Source organism: Drosophila santomea, chromosome 3R (genome assembly GCF_016746245.2).
Source record: "Drosophila santomea strain STO CAGO 1482 chromosome 3R, Prin_Dsan_1.1, whole genome shotgun sequence".
Lineage (NCBI taxonomy): Eukaryota > Metazoa > Arthropoda > Insecta > Diptera > Drosophilidae > Drosophila > Drosophila santomea.
Genome location: NC_053019.2, coordinates 19,985,671 through 20,001,512, shown reverse-complemented (window position 1 = coordinate 20,001,512; position 15,842 = coordinate 19,985,671). Strand labels below are relative to the sequence as shown.

At 42.2% G+C, this 15,842-nt stretch overlaps 5 protein-coding genes across 8 annotated transcripts in view; 3 read left to right on the top strand and 2 right to left on the bottom strand.

Annotated features, from left to right (window-relative positions):
* Positions 1-3,539: 3,539 nt before the first annotated feature.
* Positions 3,540-5,726, bottom strand: LOC120454236 (peroxisomal membrane protein 11C). Of its 3 annotated transcripts, none has more exons than XM_039639338.1 (3): positions 5,540-5,726; positions 3,966-4,390; positions 3,540-3,906 (listed from the first exon to the last, which is right to left on the bottom strand). In XM_039639338.1, the coding sequence occupies exons 1-3, from the start codon at positions 5,606-5,608 to the stop codon at positions 3,699-3,701; spliced, it is 702 nt and encodes a 233-aa protein (XP_039495272.1). In that variant the 5' UTR covers positions 5,609-5,726; the 3' UTR covers positions 3,540-3,698. The 3 variants fall into 3 exon arrangements, with proteins under 3 accessions (XP_039495272.1, XP_039495274.1, XP_039495273.1); XM_039639340.1 differs by lacking the exon at positions 5,540-5,726 and adding an exon at positions 5,086-5,172; XM_039639339.2 differs by lacking the exon at positions 5,540-5,726 and adding an exon at positions 4,491-4,640.
* Positions 5,727-6,030: 304 nt separating this feature from the next.
* LOC120451196 (transcription initiation factor TFIID subunit 5) lies at positions 6,031-8,800 on the top strand. The gene is made up of 5 exons (XM_039634647.2): positions 6,031-6,290; positions 6,352-7,646; positions 7,720-8,020; positions 8,079-8,425; positions 8,486-8,800. Exons 1-5 carry the CDS (start codon positions 6,132-6,134, stop codon positions 8,613-8,615), a joined length of 2,232 nt encoding a protein of 743 aa, XP_039490581.1. The 5' UTR covers positions 6,031-6,131; the 3' UTR covers positions 8,616-8,800.
* Positions 8,801-9,400: 600 nt separating this feature from the next.
* Positions 9,401-12,657, bottom strand: LOC120451197 (transcription elongation factor B polypeptide 3). Its single transcript, XM_039634648.2, has 8 exons — positions 12,279-12,657; positions 11,390-11,977; positions 10,949-11,335; positions 10,679-10,893; positions 10,527-10,621; positions 10,271-10,470; positions 9,920-10,211; positions 9,401-9,859 (listed from the first exon to the last, which is right to left on the bottom strand). Exons 1-8 carry the CDS (start codon positions 12,357-12,359, stop codon positions 9,780-9,782), a joined length of 1,938 nt encoding a protein of 645 aa, XP_039490582.1. The 5' UTR covers positions 12,360-12,657; the 3' UTR covers positions 9,401-9,779.
* A 165-nt stretch (positions 12,658-12,822) lies between these two features.
* On the top strand, positions 12,823-14,862 carry LOC120451199 (uncharacterized protein CG4449). The gene is made up of 7 exons (XM_039634650.1): positions 12,823-13,106; positions 13,162-13,673; positions 13,728-13,850; positions 13,913-14,013; positions 14,069-14,247; positions 14,307-14,529; positions 14,588-14,862. Exons 1-7 carry the CDS (start codon positions 13,049-13,051, stop codon positions 14,676-14,678), a joined length of 1,287 nt encoding a protein of 428 aa, XP_039490584.1. The 5' UTR covers positions 12,823-13,048; the 3' UTR covers positions 14,679-14,862.
* Positions 14,863-15,417: 555 nt separating this feature from the next.
* The window catches only part of LOC120450882 (endoplasmic reticulum aminopeptidase 2), a 29,239-nt gene continuing 28,814 nt past the window's right edge, over positions 15,418-15,842 (top strand). For both annotated transcript variants that reach the window (XM_039634118.2, XM_039634117.2), the window contains exon 1: positions 15,418-15,687. The gene's annotated coding sequence lies outside the window, so the exon portion shown is untranslated. The remainder of the gene's footprint in view (positions 15,688-15,842) is intronic.

The window sequence follows — 15,842 nt, the reverse complement described above, 5'->3', positions numbered from 1 at the left end:
GTAGCGCCTACCTAGCTTAGTTTTCATTTTGGCCAGGTCAGAGAATCCACGGGAAATTCTGGCCAGCAGCTGGCCAGTGTATAAGTAGCAATAAACACACAGCCAAAAACCCACAAGTGCTGGACAAGTGCATTGTTACTAACCATTTACCATTTACCTAGCTATACTCACATACATATTGCCTTCGATTAGGAAAGAAAAGAGAGAGAGAGAGGAGAACCCAAGCAAATCACCCACTTAAATCGCTTTAATGCCAACCACAAATCAAACAGCTTATTGACTACTTTTAACGCAATGTATGTACTGTATATTCCACATCCTTTGCCTACCCAGCGAAACCAGCCTGGAAATAAGTATAGATCATAGATTGTAAATGGATATCAGGGGTCGTGTGGCATTACAAGATCAACATTTAGGACTCCACAGACTCCGAATATGGATGACCCACATATATATATTTTAAAGACGAAAGTTATGAATGAATGAATGGGAATGGGAATGGGAAATACCTTAACCTAAGCTAGAAAAGCTGTATAGATATACAGATAAAATGGTGCTTTAGCTGAATTATTAGTAATCGTAAGACTTACCTTGATAGGGAAACATAAATGCTCCAACTGCAACAGCAAGAAAAGACCTTATTTCACTTCACTCATTGGATAGATTCACATTTTTTAGCCTTAATGTTTATTAGGTGGGTGTTGATAAAAAAAAGAAAACAGTAACATTATTTTATTGATAAAACCAGCAAAACGTTTAAAGCCAAAGCCTATTGGAAACAAAGTGTTTTTAGCTCGCAAAAATCATGCTCACATTTCAAGTACACATACACCAACATACCAACACTAGCACACAAATATACACACACACACGCGTACATATTCGTGAAACAATTTTAAATAACTATAAAATTTACCATAGTTTTATTAACCAAATGGAAGAACAAATGAAGATACGCCCAAACAGGGCGACTTTTAAATGGAACTTTTTAAGGCTATTTCGGCAAAAAATTAATTGGCGACCCAATCTCGATCGTATGTTACACAGTTTTACTTTAACGTTTTTAACGCTTTTACAAGCTTAAGAGCCAAAGATAACGTGAATTTTAAATTAACACAGGCATGTGTCAGGCAAACAGTTTTAAACTTTTCCATACTGGCTTTTCCATATATTTTTATTTAAAATTACATTTCTTTCCTATCGAAATAAACTAAAACTAAAGAGCAGATTAGGGAGATTAAACAAATGTATCAAAGATTAAAACCAATATGTGAAGACACAAGAAAATAAAGTTTAAACGAAATGTAAAGGAACCAAAATCGAACGCTTCCCACGCAAAACCGATAATATTAAATTTTAGCAAAGTAAAAACAAAAATGGAACATTAAAAAAAAATATGCAAAGCGTACTTAGGTAACAATATATATATATAAATAATTACCAATCCAAATCCAAATACATATATTTCAAAAATAAAACATATTTTACTGACGAAAGTCATCTGATTATATCCATACGTCTACTTTTAAGCCATTCTACACTATACAGAGTAATTATTTTTAAACTCAGCTAAGGTGCAAATCAATGAGGAAGTTCTATCGATGGAAGAATATCTTTACTTATGCCGATATCTCTAGCACGCATTAACTAACCTATTCTGTACTCTAAACTCTAAACCATCATACTACTCGTATTCGAAACCCTATACCAGATATTTTTACTATCGTATTACTGATGTACTGTCAACTGTATTCAAAGACACAAGCGAACATGTGAGACACATTTTGGGGGAACATTAGCAAGAACTTTGCAAATTGAATTTTAAAGCAACAATATTTGCCCGGCAAATATGTTAAACTTAAGCGTAAACCAAACTTAGCGAGTAAGGATAAGAATGCAATAAGAACGGTTTTTAAAAAGACTATTATACAACCTATATATATATAAATATATATATATATATATATACACCAATGAATATATAATAATAATTCAGAACGGAATACTAAGCTTTTAATGCAATAATCAAATACCACATATACTATATACATACACGTACATATAAATATATTTTAATAATTACTTGCGGGGCAACCAAATTGAGTTAAGAGCCCCGAATTCGTATACTGTTATAGCAGAGGATGAGAGGAAAGGATATTTAGAAGAATATTTAGTAACGACCGTCGTCCTTTACCCCCAATATAAGGGGGGTTTGGCGTTGGTCCGACTAATTGATTTTCCCACCTTATATAGGAATATAAACAAAAATTACTGCAGTGCCATTTTAAATAGCTTCCGATAAGAATAAATATATACATAAATATATAATGCAAGACGTAAATTGGTACATAAATACCTAATACAGTTGGTCCTTAGTCCTTGGAGGCGCCCACAAAAGTCCCAACTTCTTCTCTATTGGAAAACTGTACTCCATTTTGAGGGATTACCGCATATACAGTATCCCCACAGTATTGGAAGATCGTACGGTTTTGCTGTAGAAAAGAATTGGAACAAACATTTGGGAGCCCAACCAATTAACTTTGGCCACTGTTCATGCAATATAAAAATACATACAAATATGAATATATACCTATTTATGTACTAAATAATTATTATATATTGTTATGAGCAAGAGTTCAAATTGCATTATGGTTATAAAGAAATACAGATACACAACTATAAAAGCAAATGGAACAAAGTTGAACATATTTTGAGTGCATGAACTCTTTTTGGGAACTTTTTGAGGCTTTTTTTTTGTAAGTGAAGCGAAAAACTTCGATCGAATATCCAATGATACTAATAACAATAACAAAAGGTATGAAAAGTATATAAACTCATGTAGCTAGGTATATTATCGAAAATTAATAAATCCCAAAAAATATCTATATCAAAATAACAAGAATTTTAATGAACCCCGTTACATAAAGAGCAAACATAAAGGCTAAAATAAAATGATAAACATCACTTCATTCATACTTCGTACATCTAAAGAGCTTACCAATGGAAGCAGTCAGTCAAGCAAGAGCAAACTAAAAATGATAATAACTAGTAATTGTTAATATTTATGCGCTTGCGACACAAAACAAGCAAATAAACTATGTACAATGAAAATATATTTACTAACGAATGTTATTTTTAACCAAAGCCATTGGTCAGATCTTGGGCTCCAGCCCGGAGCAACTGAACCCAAGTCCCCCATGTAATCTATAAATCCAAGTATTTAAACTGAAACCATGCATAACGAGTATAATATCAGACATATGAGTATTTTAAATATGCCTAAGACACATTGTATACAATGACTGCTAAACCGACAAACAAATCGTTCGCGTGAACGACAAATAATACGAATAACTCTGGTAATGAACCCTCGCCAGAGGGCTGACAATATAAAGGAGCGAGAGCCTGTACATTAAGTTAAACATTTTGCTGGCTACGAATGGAAAATTAACAATACACAAACTGACATACATGTATGGGAATCTTACAACACACAATAAAAGAAGTAACAGATAATAAAGGACACACAGACCAAAAACTCTTGTTCTACCATTATTCAGCGTGTATTTTGTGCTTCTTTAAAGGACTTACTGGCTAAAACACACTTGCGAGTGACGTACAAAAACGATTACCGACTAGCTTAAAAATTCTGTTCAACAAATACGAGTACACAGATTGCAAATACGATGGCGCAGCGACTACTTGTTCAGTCTTCTCTTGGCAAAGATCTGGTAAATGCCCAGGCCAGCGGATAAGGTGCCAATAGCGCCCACCTGCAGCGTGGACAGCTTGCCGCCCCACAAATATCCTTTGGGCAGCGTACTGACGGCGTGCACAAAGTCGAGTGAGATCCGAACGATGGACACCATTTCCAGGCGGTGCTTGGTCAACGTTTTCACGTCCAATCTATGGATTTGAAAGGTTTATTAGTTTTCATTGATAGTTTTCATTAGGGGACCACTTACTGGTTTACATTTTTCGTTCGGTTCAGTTTGTCCTGATTCAATGAAAAATTTCGCATTGTCCTCATCAGGTTAAGGTACACCGAAAGAACCCAGAATATGGAGTTGACATTGTCCCAGTTATCCGCATTCTTCACATCCACAATCTTGTGCTCGGCCAGCCAACACACCTTCTCGATGGGATAGTAGAGCAAATCGACGATGTTGGCCGTCACACCCAGTACTTGCATCACGCGATCAGGCTCATTCTCGCCCAAGCCGTACTCCAAAGCATATTGGATCATGGGTATGTCGTCGATGAGGCGCAGGGTGGCTCTCGCACCAGAGATCTTCGAGCTGGCGGTGGCGTATCGCTTGGCGAGATCCGGATTCCGTTTGGCATGGTAGCCGGCCACCAGTTTGGCACTGTAGCACAATGCCTTCATCACCTGCAAAAAGGGTAGTTAATTTCGTATATTTAATAATTGTTCTGCGCATTTTGTTAAGCCGTGTGTTTACTTCATCACGAGAGTTGGCATCGCTGTTTACCTTTTGCGTCTACCTGACCCCAATCGCCAGTCAGCCCTGCAATTTGTGGAATTGCTTGGTTGTGACAAACAGATAAAATACTATCAGCGATAAAAGGAATACAACGAATGCCACAATCATCTCGTTCGATGGCCGCCAGTGGAGTGCTTCTGGTCGTCCTGTCGCCGGAGTGGGTTATGAGTTGTTTCATTGTTTACCCATTAGTGGTTCAATTTGCTTGCTTTGCCATCAATGAATTAATTATACGATTTGAGTACTAATGTCACTATTCAGAAGGTCGAGAACTTCTAATACCTTACGTTAAATATACAAATATATATTTTATATATATAAATATATTTAAATAGTTGTGATAATACCTTAATCTACGATGGAATCAAAGCATATTTTACATGCATATTTTACCATTGGTAAAAAGGTTCTGTCCGTTTTAAATAAAATAATATATTAGTAGGTACATAATATATAAGTAGGTACATCAATAAAGATCTCTGTTTCCCCTGAGCCTTATATACTCCTTGAAAGGGCATACAAACTGGCGGTGGTGGAAATGGGCGGATCGCGTGTTTCCCGATGGGTTGTGGCCCAAACAAACCTTTCGTTCATAACGAATTATCCGCTTTATCTGGCAGCGGGTTAAGGGTTTGCCGGCTATAGTATTGAGCATTATCTTGACGCGATCGCCGCCGAACTGCGACTGATAAGCGGAAAGCGAAATACATAATCCATTGCGATTGCGAATATGAAAGAAGTAAGGCAAGGTCCAAAACGGCGGTGATTTCCTTGTTCAAGACCCCCAGACGAATGCCAGCATCGATGCCACAACAACAACAACATGAAAACCTGTTGGTTCAGTTTCGATTTCAATCGAGCCCCTCAATGGACCAGTCCCCAAAACGGAAATACATTGAAACCCGTCAATGTGCCACGATGCATTTTTTAAATTTGCTAAAACACTCGCTTGGAAACGTAAACAAAACAGGTGTGTGGCCAATTAATTGGAAATTTACTCCGCAGTGCGGGTGTGTGATTCCACCCTTTTATGTTACCTTATCTCGCCCGCCATAGGAATCGATAATATCACAGAATTCGTTCACAAACTTTGTAGTACTGCTCATAATGTCGCGTTTTTCAAGAACAGGTACTGTTTTATATCAGGCAAAAACTCCAACTGAGTTATCGCAGCGAAAACACAAGAAATTGTGAAGCGCGGTCGGGAATCCAACAACACAAACAGCTGACTTTCATCAGTGATGGCGAAAGCCAAATAAACTAGCTATCTCTTTCGCGATATAGAATTAAGTTTGAAAAAAAGCCAAAGAAATTGTACATGTAAAGCGAATGTATTGTAGCTTATTTAAAAGTAAACTAATTTAGATATAAATAAAAATATAAAATTTGTTTATGAAAATAACAAAAGTGTTATAAAATAATAGCTGAAAGAAAAGCCATATTGGCAGCACTGAAGAAAACAAACTTGATATGAACAGCTGTTGCAGCCGCCTAAAATCGATAAATGCACATCGATAGCACAACCCAACTCCGCTGTCAGCACTATAATCGAACGCTTATCGGACGCACTGCAGGACGGGATCAGGATACGGATATAAAGACGGGTTTCAGCGAGGATAAGACGCAACGATGAGCCTGCCCAGCGCCAGCAGCCACGCCCATGCTGCCTCGCCCGTCTACAGTAACAGCAATAACAACAAGTCGAGTGCGAGCAGCAAAAAGACCTCCTCCAAAAACGATTTGCTACGCTGCGCCGTGGGCCTTTTGCTGAAGCAGAAAAACTACGTGGTAAGTGAAGGATCCCCACAATATCCAATTCCATAAAGTGTTAAAGTATTTAAATCCGCAGAGCAACGAACGATTTCGGCGCTCGGATTTTCTGTTGCTGCAAAACAAGCAGCAGTTCGCGGTCAACAAAATGCTGGACACGGATTTGCACGGCGGCAATAGCTTCACCTTTTCAAATGTCCAGGTTATCACCAACAACCAGCACACCGTGGACCAGCAGTTTGGGCGGTTTTCACAGTTCGTGGAGGCCCAGGCCGAGTCGCTGCGCCTGGAGATGAAGCGCTTTTATGGACCCATGCTGTGTCATTTCTATCTGGATCTGCTCAAGGCTCGCGAACCGCGTGGCGCTGTGGAGTTGTTGCGTAAATACGCGCACTTGGTGGCCCCCGTGGATATGTACGATGCACCACCGCCCACCAAGATAAACGGCTGCTCCACTACGGCCAATGAGTCTACTTTTAACATACGCTTCGCTAAGGAAGCCCAGGACACTGGGGACACGGAACTGGACTACTTCATGCGCCTGGTGCAGATCCTGAGTGGCTACACACGGCTGGAGGCAGCAGAGTCGGACGACACAGTGGCTCATTTTCGATCTTCAAAGTACGAACTACATACTACAGCTCTAGTTGTCGATAGGATATGCGTTTATCTACAGCGGCGGGGTCATGTTTTAATTATGAACCTACTCTACACTTGGCTGCATGTCCATATAGTGGAGAATGAGCAGCGCGCCTTTAGCGAGGATCACCTGCTTGGCTTGACGGATGACCCGGAAGGTGAGGATGCCGAGGATGATGTGGTCGCCAAGCCAGCAGTAACCATTAATACCCGCGGAGACATAAAACCAAGTAAATCAGTCGCTGAGAAGTCAAACAGAAAACGACCCGCTGAGGAGCCAAACATAAAGCTAGAAACAGATATCAAACAGGAGATAGATCAGGATGAATCTGCGGAGCCTAGCAAATCACAATTGAATATAGACGCCTGCATGGACACCCTTAAATCGGCCACTGAACAGATACTCAAGTCGCAGGTGGAGTTGCCGCGATTTCTCAGAATCAGTGAACGTTCGCGGGGCCTCACCTCCGCCCACTTGGATCCCAGTGAGTGCCACCTGTTGGGCGGCTTCGACAATTCTGCCGTACAACTGTGGCAGCTTAACCAGAGCAACTGCCGCGGTAAGAGCCTATACAGACGATATCCGCAAATGCAGTGTCCCTGGGAGCTGAACAACTGCGTGAATCAGGAGGATGAGACAGAAGAGGACAGCAGCAACGAGGATGTCAAGTGCTCTGAGGAGGAGAGAAGGGAACGCAACAGGGCGCGACATTGCAAATATGCCGACAACTCCTAGTAAGTTAATCGTCCACGTTCAGTATTGGTTTCATTTATCACTTTTTAATAAACTAAATTTAATTTTAATTAGCAACGAATACGGCGGTTTGCAGCTGCGCGGTCACACAAGAGGAGTCACCGGTGTGCGCTTCTCCGCCCACTACCCACTCATGTACAGTGTGTCCAAAGACGCTACCATGCGGTGCTGGCGTGCCCACAACCTGCATTGCGCCGCCATATACAGAAGTCACAACTATCCAATTTGGTGCTTGGACGAAAGTCCAGTGGGCCAGTACGTGGTAACGGGCTCCAAGGATATGAGTGCGCGCCTCTGGTCGCTAGAGAAAGAACATGCGCTCATAATTTACGCCGGGCACACGCAGGATGTTGAGGTTGGTCGTTTAACTTAAAATATGTTAGAACTTTTAGTTAAAAATAATATATTTTCAGTGCGTTGCGTTTCATCCGAATGGCAACTATATAGCCACCGGTTCGGCAGATCACTCCGTTCGCCTTTGGTGTGCAACGAGCGGAAAACTGATGCGTGTCTTTGCCGACTGCCGTCAGGCGGTGACCCAGCTGGCCTTTAGTCCAGATGGAAAGATGTTGGCCGCCGCCGGAGAGGAAACGAAGGTGCGAATATTCGACTTAGCCGCCGGAGCACAGCTGGCTGAGCTCAAGGATCACTCGGCGAGCATTAGTTCTCTTTCCTGGAGCACGCACAACACGCACCTGGCCACAGCTTGCAACGATGGTACATTGCGATTGTGGGACATCAAGAAACTATCTCCCATGAGGTTAGCTATTTGTGGAAACAACGTTGCAATTTGTACTTATTTATTTTGGTTGCTCCACAGCGACAACAGTAGTGCTGGAAGCTCGTCATCAGCTACTGCGAATCGTGTGCTTACTCTCAATAGTTCCTGCCAGCGCTTGGTCGATGTTTTCTACGGGACCAGCAAGACGCTTTACTGCATCGGCACTTAAAGAAAATGGATATGGATGCGGACCGAATTTTGACTTTCTAATGACTTATGTTTGAAAATAATTTATTTATAATAAGTCTGTATAATATTATTGTTACTACCGTGTGAAACAACTCTTTTATATGAATAATTCTCTCGATACAACAATCCGTGATGTCGTTAAACAAGATTGATCTTTGAAAGCTACGTGGTTTTGTTTCTGTTAGCTTTCGAGTGGAATACAACGAGTTGGTTACAGAGTAATGCCTTTAACTGCATCGCCTACTGGTCACAGCTAAAGAATTTCTTTCGAAACGAAGACATGGCATAATTATTGAGTGTTAAAAATTTGTAAATACTAAAAATAAGACGAGCATTACAGTTCAGAGTAATCGAATTTCAATTTTGTATTTTACCTAATATTCTAGAATTATAACAAATATGATGGTGCAGTTAAAGTAATTTGTTTCTAAATATAATATGAACATTTCACCCAAAACTAAAAATTTGCATAACTAAATAAATCTATAAGTATCAAAATAAATATATAACTTTTAGATTGGATTTATATAGCGATGCATTTAAAGACATTTGACTGTTCTTCAATAATTTCGGTAGTTCCATATTGGTTTAGGATTGTGTAACATACATTTATATACAATTATTTAGCTTGGAACCTCTATGATTTTGGACATACGCACAGCCCTTTTGGACAAAAGAACATTGAACTTAATTTTAAATAATGTTGGAGTGATCAGCGGCCTTCTGATCGTGAGTTACATGCAATGAATCAATTGAACAACTATGTATAATCAAATTTCATAACTTATTTAAATGAGCTTGTCTACGACCCAGCGGGATGTAACAAATACGTTATCTTTATCCAGTTGGTTTACATATAATTACTTATACATCGTAATGAAAGTGAGCAAAACATGAATAAATAATAAATAGCATGCATATGGTACGCATGTCGACAGCAGCAGTCGCATTCCACAGCACACTGGGTAGCAGAAGGCCTAGTATCACAGTGTCTTGTTATGCAGAACCAATAGTTCTTGCCAATTAAGTTGGGAGATAATCCCACCGTGAATGCCTTATAGATCAAGGTTGCTGCTTCTGCTGCTGCTTAAGTTGCCGCTGAATAAGTTGAGTATAAGATTGTAGCTAACAAGTATAAACGCATCTACCGTTTAAGACGTCCGCGCATAAACTGCAAGGTCTTCGCCATTAGAGGTGCCTTCTTGGATCGCGCTGGACCAGCTCCTATTCAATAAAGAATGATACGTAAATATCCATTTAAACAACTCTCATCACAATACTTACCCACTTGGGCCGTGTCCCTGGTAGCGGCCAGCACACGTAGTCGGGCATCGCCCACCTTGGCTGCATTTGGAGTCACGCTGGACAGGGCGGCCACTCGGGCGGCTGGAGTGGCAATGAGCTTGCCCTTGGTTCCATATTGCTCTTGCTTACGTTGCACACTGCGCGGCGGCTTCACCATTGAGTCCACAAACGCCAATTGGGTCTTGCGTACAGGCGCCTCGCTGATCTTTTGCGATGCCTTGATGCTCTCGGCCAGAATGCTTAGTTTGCGATCCTTCTCCTCTTGGCAGCGCTAGGAGGAAAATTTCGTGGTTTAGTTGTTGCATTAACTTATGGTCATTGCGTCCCTACCAGGAACATTTCGCGCCACGTTTCCATCTCTTCACGACGCTGACTGCGGCAGTGACGTTGGACATGCTGCTGCCATAGGACATCACTGTCATCCATCAAATAGGGATTGTACTCCTCGAAGTTAAGCAGCTGCTGGGGAGTGGCGCGCTCCAAGACGGGACGAAGGACCTCAAACGGCACGCCGCCCGTGTACTCCAATGCTGAAAACGATTAAGATGGTTATTAACTTTCGATATGTTCTTCAGTGAGCTCTTACCATCAATATTCTTTTGCAGCACGCGGGTGCAGAGATCAAAGAGAGAAGGTACCTGCAGAATTTGACCAGTTCTCACACCCGAATAGATCTTGGTGCTAAAAGTAATGAAAGTTGAAATACTTTTTGCAAAGCATTATAAAATCCCAGCTAACCGCATAGTCTTGGAGGAGATGCCCTGCGCTAGAGCTTCTGACTCATTAAAACGTGATGCTTGCGCCCTATGTGAGCCACCCTGATTAAAGACGACGTCCATAACTGTCTGATTTAACGGCAAGGGCTTGTAGTTGTTGGATATGGTGGGCAGTTCTAGTGCAATGTTTGGATCCAAGGGCTCCAGCTTAGCTGTGGATGCCAGCAGTTCGGGTTTCTAAAGAATGATAATGTGTTAACACGACTCTTAAAATTAAATTTCAACTAATTACTTTGGTGGAAGTCGGTCGACTGCTGGCGGAGAAGGCCTCTCTGGATGATCCAGCAGTCGTGGGTGCTGACAAAACTGACGAGGAAGGGGCTGTAGTTGGCTTGGCGACAAACTTGCTCTTGCTGTTGCTGCTACACTTCTTGCTGCTCATGGGCATGTTGAGCAGACCAAGAACATCGTCAAAGTTGGCACCCATGCTGGAGTCAAAACCATCAGCGGAATCTTCCTCAGACTTCGATTTGACTTTTGGTACCTTGGCCTTTTGGGACTCGTCCTCGTGGCGTTGGGGACTATGGGAGCGCTTTGATGACTTGGAGGACGATGACTTGTGTTTGCTCGACTTTTCCTTGTCCTTGTCTTGCTTTGACTCGCTGTGCGAAGTCTTGTCCTGAAAAATATTGTATGAAGAGATCAGATTGCTTTGATTAGGAGGAAAGCTCACCTTTTCGTGCTTGCTTTTGGTGTGGTCGCTCTTATGGCTCTCGGATTTGCTGCTCTTGTGACTGCTACTGGATTTGCTGGAATCCTTTGACTTGTGCTCGCCATTTGACTTCTTCTCTCGGTGCTCCTTGGCCTCCTTGTGGCCCTCCCTGTCCTTATCTCTATCCTTGGACTTGTCGTGGCGACTGCTCTTGTGCTTCTTATCCGAGTCAGACTTGCTCTTGGAGTGAGATCGGCTGCTGCCGCTACGCTCATGCTTGGAGCTCTTGGCATGCTTTGACTTGTGCTTGCTGGTGTTCAGATCCTCGCCACTGGATGAGTTGCTGCCCTTGTTCTCCTGGTCGGGATCCTCATCGCTGGACTTGGACTTGCCCGAGTCCTCTTCGTTGTGGCTGGCTGTGGGCGTAGTTGCAATGGAAGGATCCTCCTCCGCCACCATGGCCTTCCACTTGGTTACCAGCGTCTTGGCCGCCACGCCAACTTCCCCGCTGATCTTGCGCAGGGCATTCACCGTCTTGCCAATTCCAGTCTCCTGCAGGTGCTCGAATTTGATCGGCAGGTTGAACAGCTTGGTGATGCAGTGCAGCAGCTGCTCGGCGTTAGAGCAGGTAGCGAAAGAGGTGTTTAAGAACGATTAGCAAAAGAACGTGTGAGTGAGTGAAAGGTCAGCGGAAAGAAGAGAGACTTGAAGTCGCGAAAAGTGACCTTGGTGGAGGTACATACATATGTATGCAAATTTCACAAGGTTAAGTAAGGGAAAGCCAGGTCAGGTCAGGTACATAGGAGTGAGGGTACATGGCTACGAAAATGAGGGAATTAAAGGAAAATACGACCGTAAGCAGGGGATCAAAGGGATGCGAATGCGTTGCAAACGGAGAGTAATAACTCACCCGTTGTTCGTCCTCGCCGTGCTTCTCAATGCTGCGCTGGTAGTGGCGCACCACGTCCACCAGATTGCTGGTGGAGGCCATCGCGTCGTCTCAAACAATTCCGCACGCAATGAAATGAAGAAAAAAAAATGGCACGCAGGCAGACTTTGTCGTCTGTTCCAGTTTTCTTTTACACTTTCAATTTTCAGGGAATCGCGAGGTAAACACACGCACGCACGGGCACACACACGCACAGGCACAAGTGCGCGCACACACACACACACGCGTAGAAGCCTCCGGTCGTGAGGCAATTGGTTTTAAGTTATTTTCAACAGCATTACGGGCCTTTATAACAATTTATTTGACTTTTGCTTTTGCCAGGCCAGCAGCGTTGGAAACTAAATGAGATTTGCTTTTGGCGGCGTGACGTTTGTCAACACTGGTTCAACCAGCTGTCGGCCAGAGTTGCTCTACGTGCCAGTAGGCTTGTACAAACATTTGCTGAATTCAACCCTGATCATACAAATAATTTACTTTTTTTTAAATTATCTTTACAAACTAGATATAAAATTAAATTACTTGTTAGTTACGTTTTACTACTTTACAATTATTTTTATCGTGTTTACGTGTCTTGTGGCTACTCTGGTCACAATAGTTATCGGTCATCGATTGTCTTTAAAACAGCTGATTTCTTTTGGCGTCTTTTTGGTTTTGGTTTGAGATAATCATTGTTTTGGCGCCTTTACTTTTAAGAACCTAGGACAATCAGTGAGTGTTACTTAGTGCCCAAGATGTCCGACGACGATTGCGATATATTCAGTGCTGCTCGCAAGCGTGTTCCCGTGAAAGGTATGCTCTAAACTAAAGAAATACAAGCTTTTAACTTATACCTTCCTTTTGCCAGCTTTGCCCAAGCAATCCTACAACCTTAGCAATGATTCTTTCTCCAAGGAGGTGGACTACGATTTCATTGAAGACATCCCCAAGAAATCAAATAAGACCAGCAAACGAAAGCCCGCTGCAGCGACGCGGGAAAAGCCACAGAAAACTCATGATGGTGCTTCGCCTCCAAAACAGAAAAAACAGGAGGCTGTGGAGCCAGAAAAGGACGAGAGAACCGAACGCTCCCTGTCACCGGTATCCCAGTTGATATTGGAGATGGAAAAGAAAAAAGCCAACGATACCGCGGATGTTGAGAAGCATGCCAAAGAAGACGATGTTGGTCCTGTGGCCAGACGCACACGGTCATCACTGAATAAGGCGGAAATGGCGCCACCAACTGTGCCAGCCTCTGTGGAGGTGCCCACACAGGTGAAACCGAAAAAGCGCGGTAGAAAAAAGGGAGCATCTTCGACAGCCATCAACGTGGAAACTGTGTCCGCTTCGGTGGTGTCCTCTTTGGCAAACATCGTGGCTGTAAGTTGCAAATTTCCAATAGAGATCTTCGTCATTTACAAAATATCTTTGTAGAGCTTAAACAAGAACAACGAGAACATCAGCAGACGGCGGACGGTGGCCGAAGTTGCAGCCCGTTCTAAGGTGGTGGACAGCATTGATCTGGTATCAGCGGTGGCTCCGCGAGTGGAGGGCTTTGTAAGTCCCTTACAGAGAAGTTAATGCTACCCAATAAGGTTAATAATAAACTGTGTTCTTAGGTTAATCTCGACTCGGAAGACGAGGCTGTACCTCCTGCGGCCGTTGAGGAAGAAAATATTTTCGACAATGCCAATCCCACCATAGAAGTAGCTTTGTCTTGGTAAGTGAAAATAAACATGGCATATTGCACGATTAATATAAATATTTATACGCAGGCTTGGCGAGATCCAGATGTATAAACTGCGGCAGCATCAAATGTTCAAGCATCTGTTCAAGGAAGTGGCATCACGCAATGGCGTAGATGAGAATGATGTTTCGGTGGATATGTACTACAACTTCGTGGGGCCCGAGGATACGCCGCACAGCATTGGTCTCAAATCATTTCACACGCTCAGTAGGTGTCCTCTATTCATAATAATATTTGTTTTTCAAAATTACACACATTTCTAACAGCTGGACATCCCACCAAGTCCCATAATAACAAACATGTAGCTGCCAAGAATGACAACAATCCGGAAGCTCTTACCAGGAAACCCAAAAAGTTTCAAGTCAAAGTCCAGGCGGATAAATGGAAGAATCCTTTGGTGATGCCCATGAAGAAAAAGGATACTTTCAAAATGTTATATATCAAGTGTGCTGAGGAGCTGAACTGTGATGCCCGCCTCATTAAATTATTGTAAGTATTAAAAGCTGCGAAAAGTAAAAACAATCCACTGACTTGGAGTTGCTTTCAGTTTTGACGGTGATTTGCTGGATCCGGAGGATACGCCAATAAACCAGGATATGGAGGGCAACGAAGTTATAGATCTTAAAATAAAGGTTTAAATTTTTAGCAATTTTCTATGAAGCCGCACAATATTTTTAAAATCAATTATTATAATGTTATTAACCAAAAGCTTATTGCTGTGCAAGATTTCTAGTTAAAGTATTTTATTGTTAAATGTGTCTATGTATGATTGAATGCTTCAACTTTCCTTTATCCGCAGTAGATTGTATTTAGTGTAACATACAAAATTGTTTTATTTAATCTAAGGAAGAATTTATTCAAATTCCATTACATTGCAGTTAAAGAAAACACAAGCGTATTTAAACTTCGACTAGATCTACGCAATTTGTCACCAAGTGGAGCAGCGAGCAACTTCCAAAAACCCTCAAGCATTCATTATACACCCCTAATATTTTGTTTATCTAGCATATAGCGCACTCACACAGCGCTGGAAACAGATCCCAAATGGTTGTTTATATTGACAGGAGGAGAGCGGATGCTGTTGTGGGGGATGGTTTGGGGTGGCGGGCAGTAGTTGCCTCCTTCCACCGGCTTCGCTCTCTCTCTCTCTCTCACTCTCTCTCTCAGTGGCTCTCTCGTTGCTCTCTGTTCCTCATCCTTGTGCAGTTTTTCTTGGAATTTCAGTGCACAAATTCTGACACACCAGGATGAAAATCTCTCTCTACTGAGAGCAACTGTGAGAGGAAAGCTCTGTAGGGAAAAGCTCTCGCCAGTTGAAGGGAATTTCCTCACTTCGTTTGCTTTTCAATCAGAAAGAGTTTATCCTTCGTGCTTGATGGACGCAACATTTAATTCGCGCTTCTTCTATCAAACAAAGAAAACCAAAAAGTCATTTTCAATCGCATGAAACTTATTGTTATTGAACTCCGTTTGTTTTCCAATTTGTTTAACCCCAATTCCGCCGCTCGTTGTGTGTGTGTTTTTTGTGGCAAATGCAGTGAAAATCAAATGAAACGTCGTCGTATATTATATGTGGTATATAAAAGTGCTTCTCTATTTGGCGCCCAAAAACGGAAGGATACTCGTGGCTTTAAACATCAGCTCTAGGTAAAAACACATCCTGCTACTCGTGTTGTTTGCATAGCCGCTTTGTGTGTCCTCGGAGGCATTTGCTCACTCCAGCCAGGATATCCAACCATCCAACCATCTATCCATCCATCAGAACCGCTGGCATTGACAGTGACGACTGACTCTGACAAATG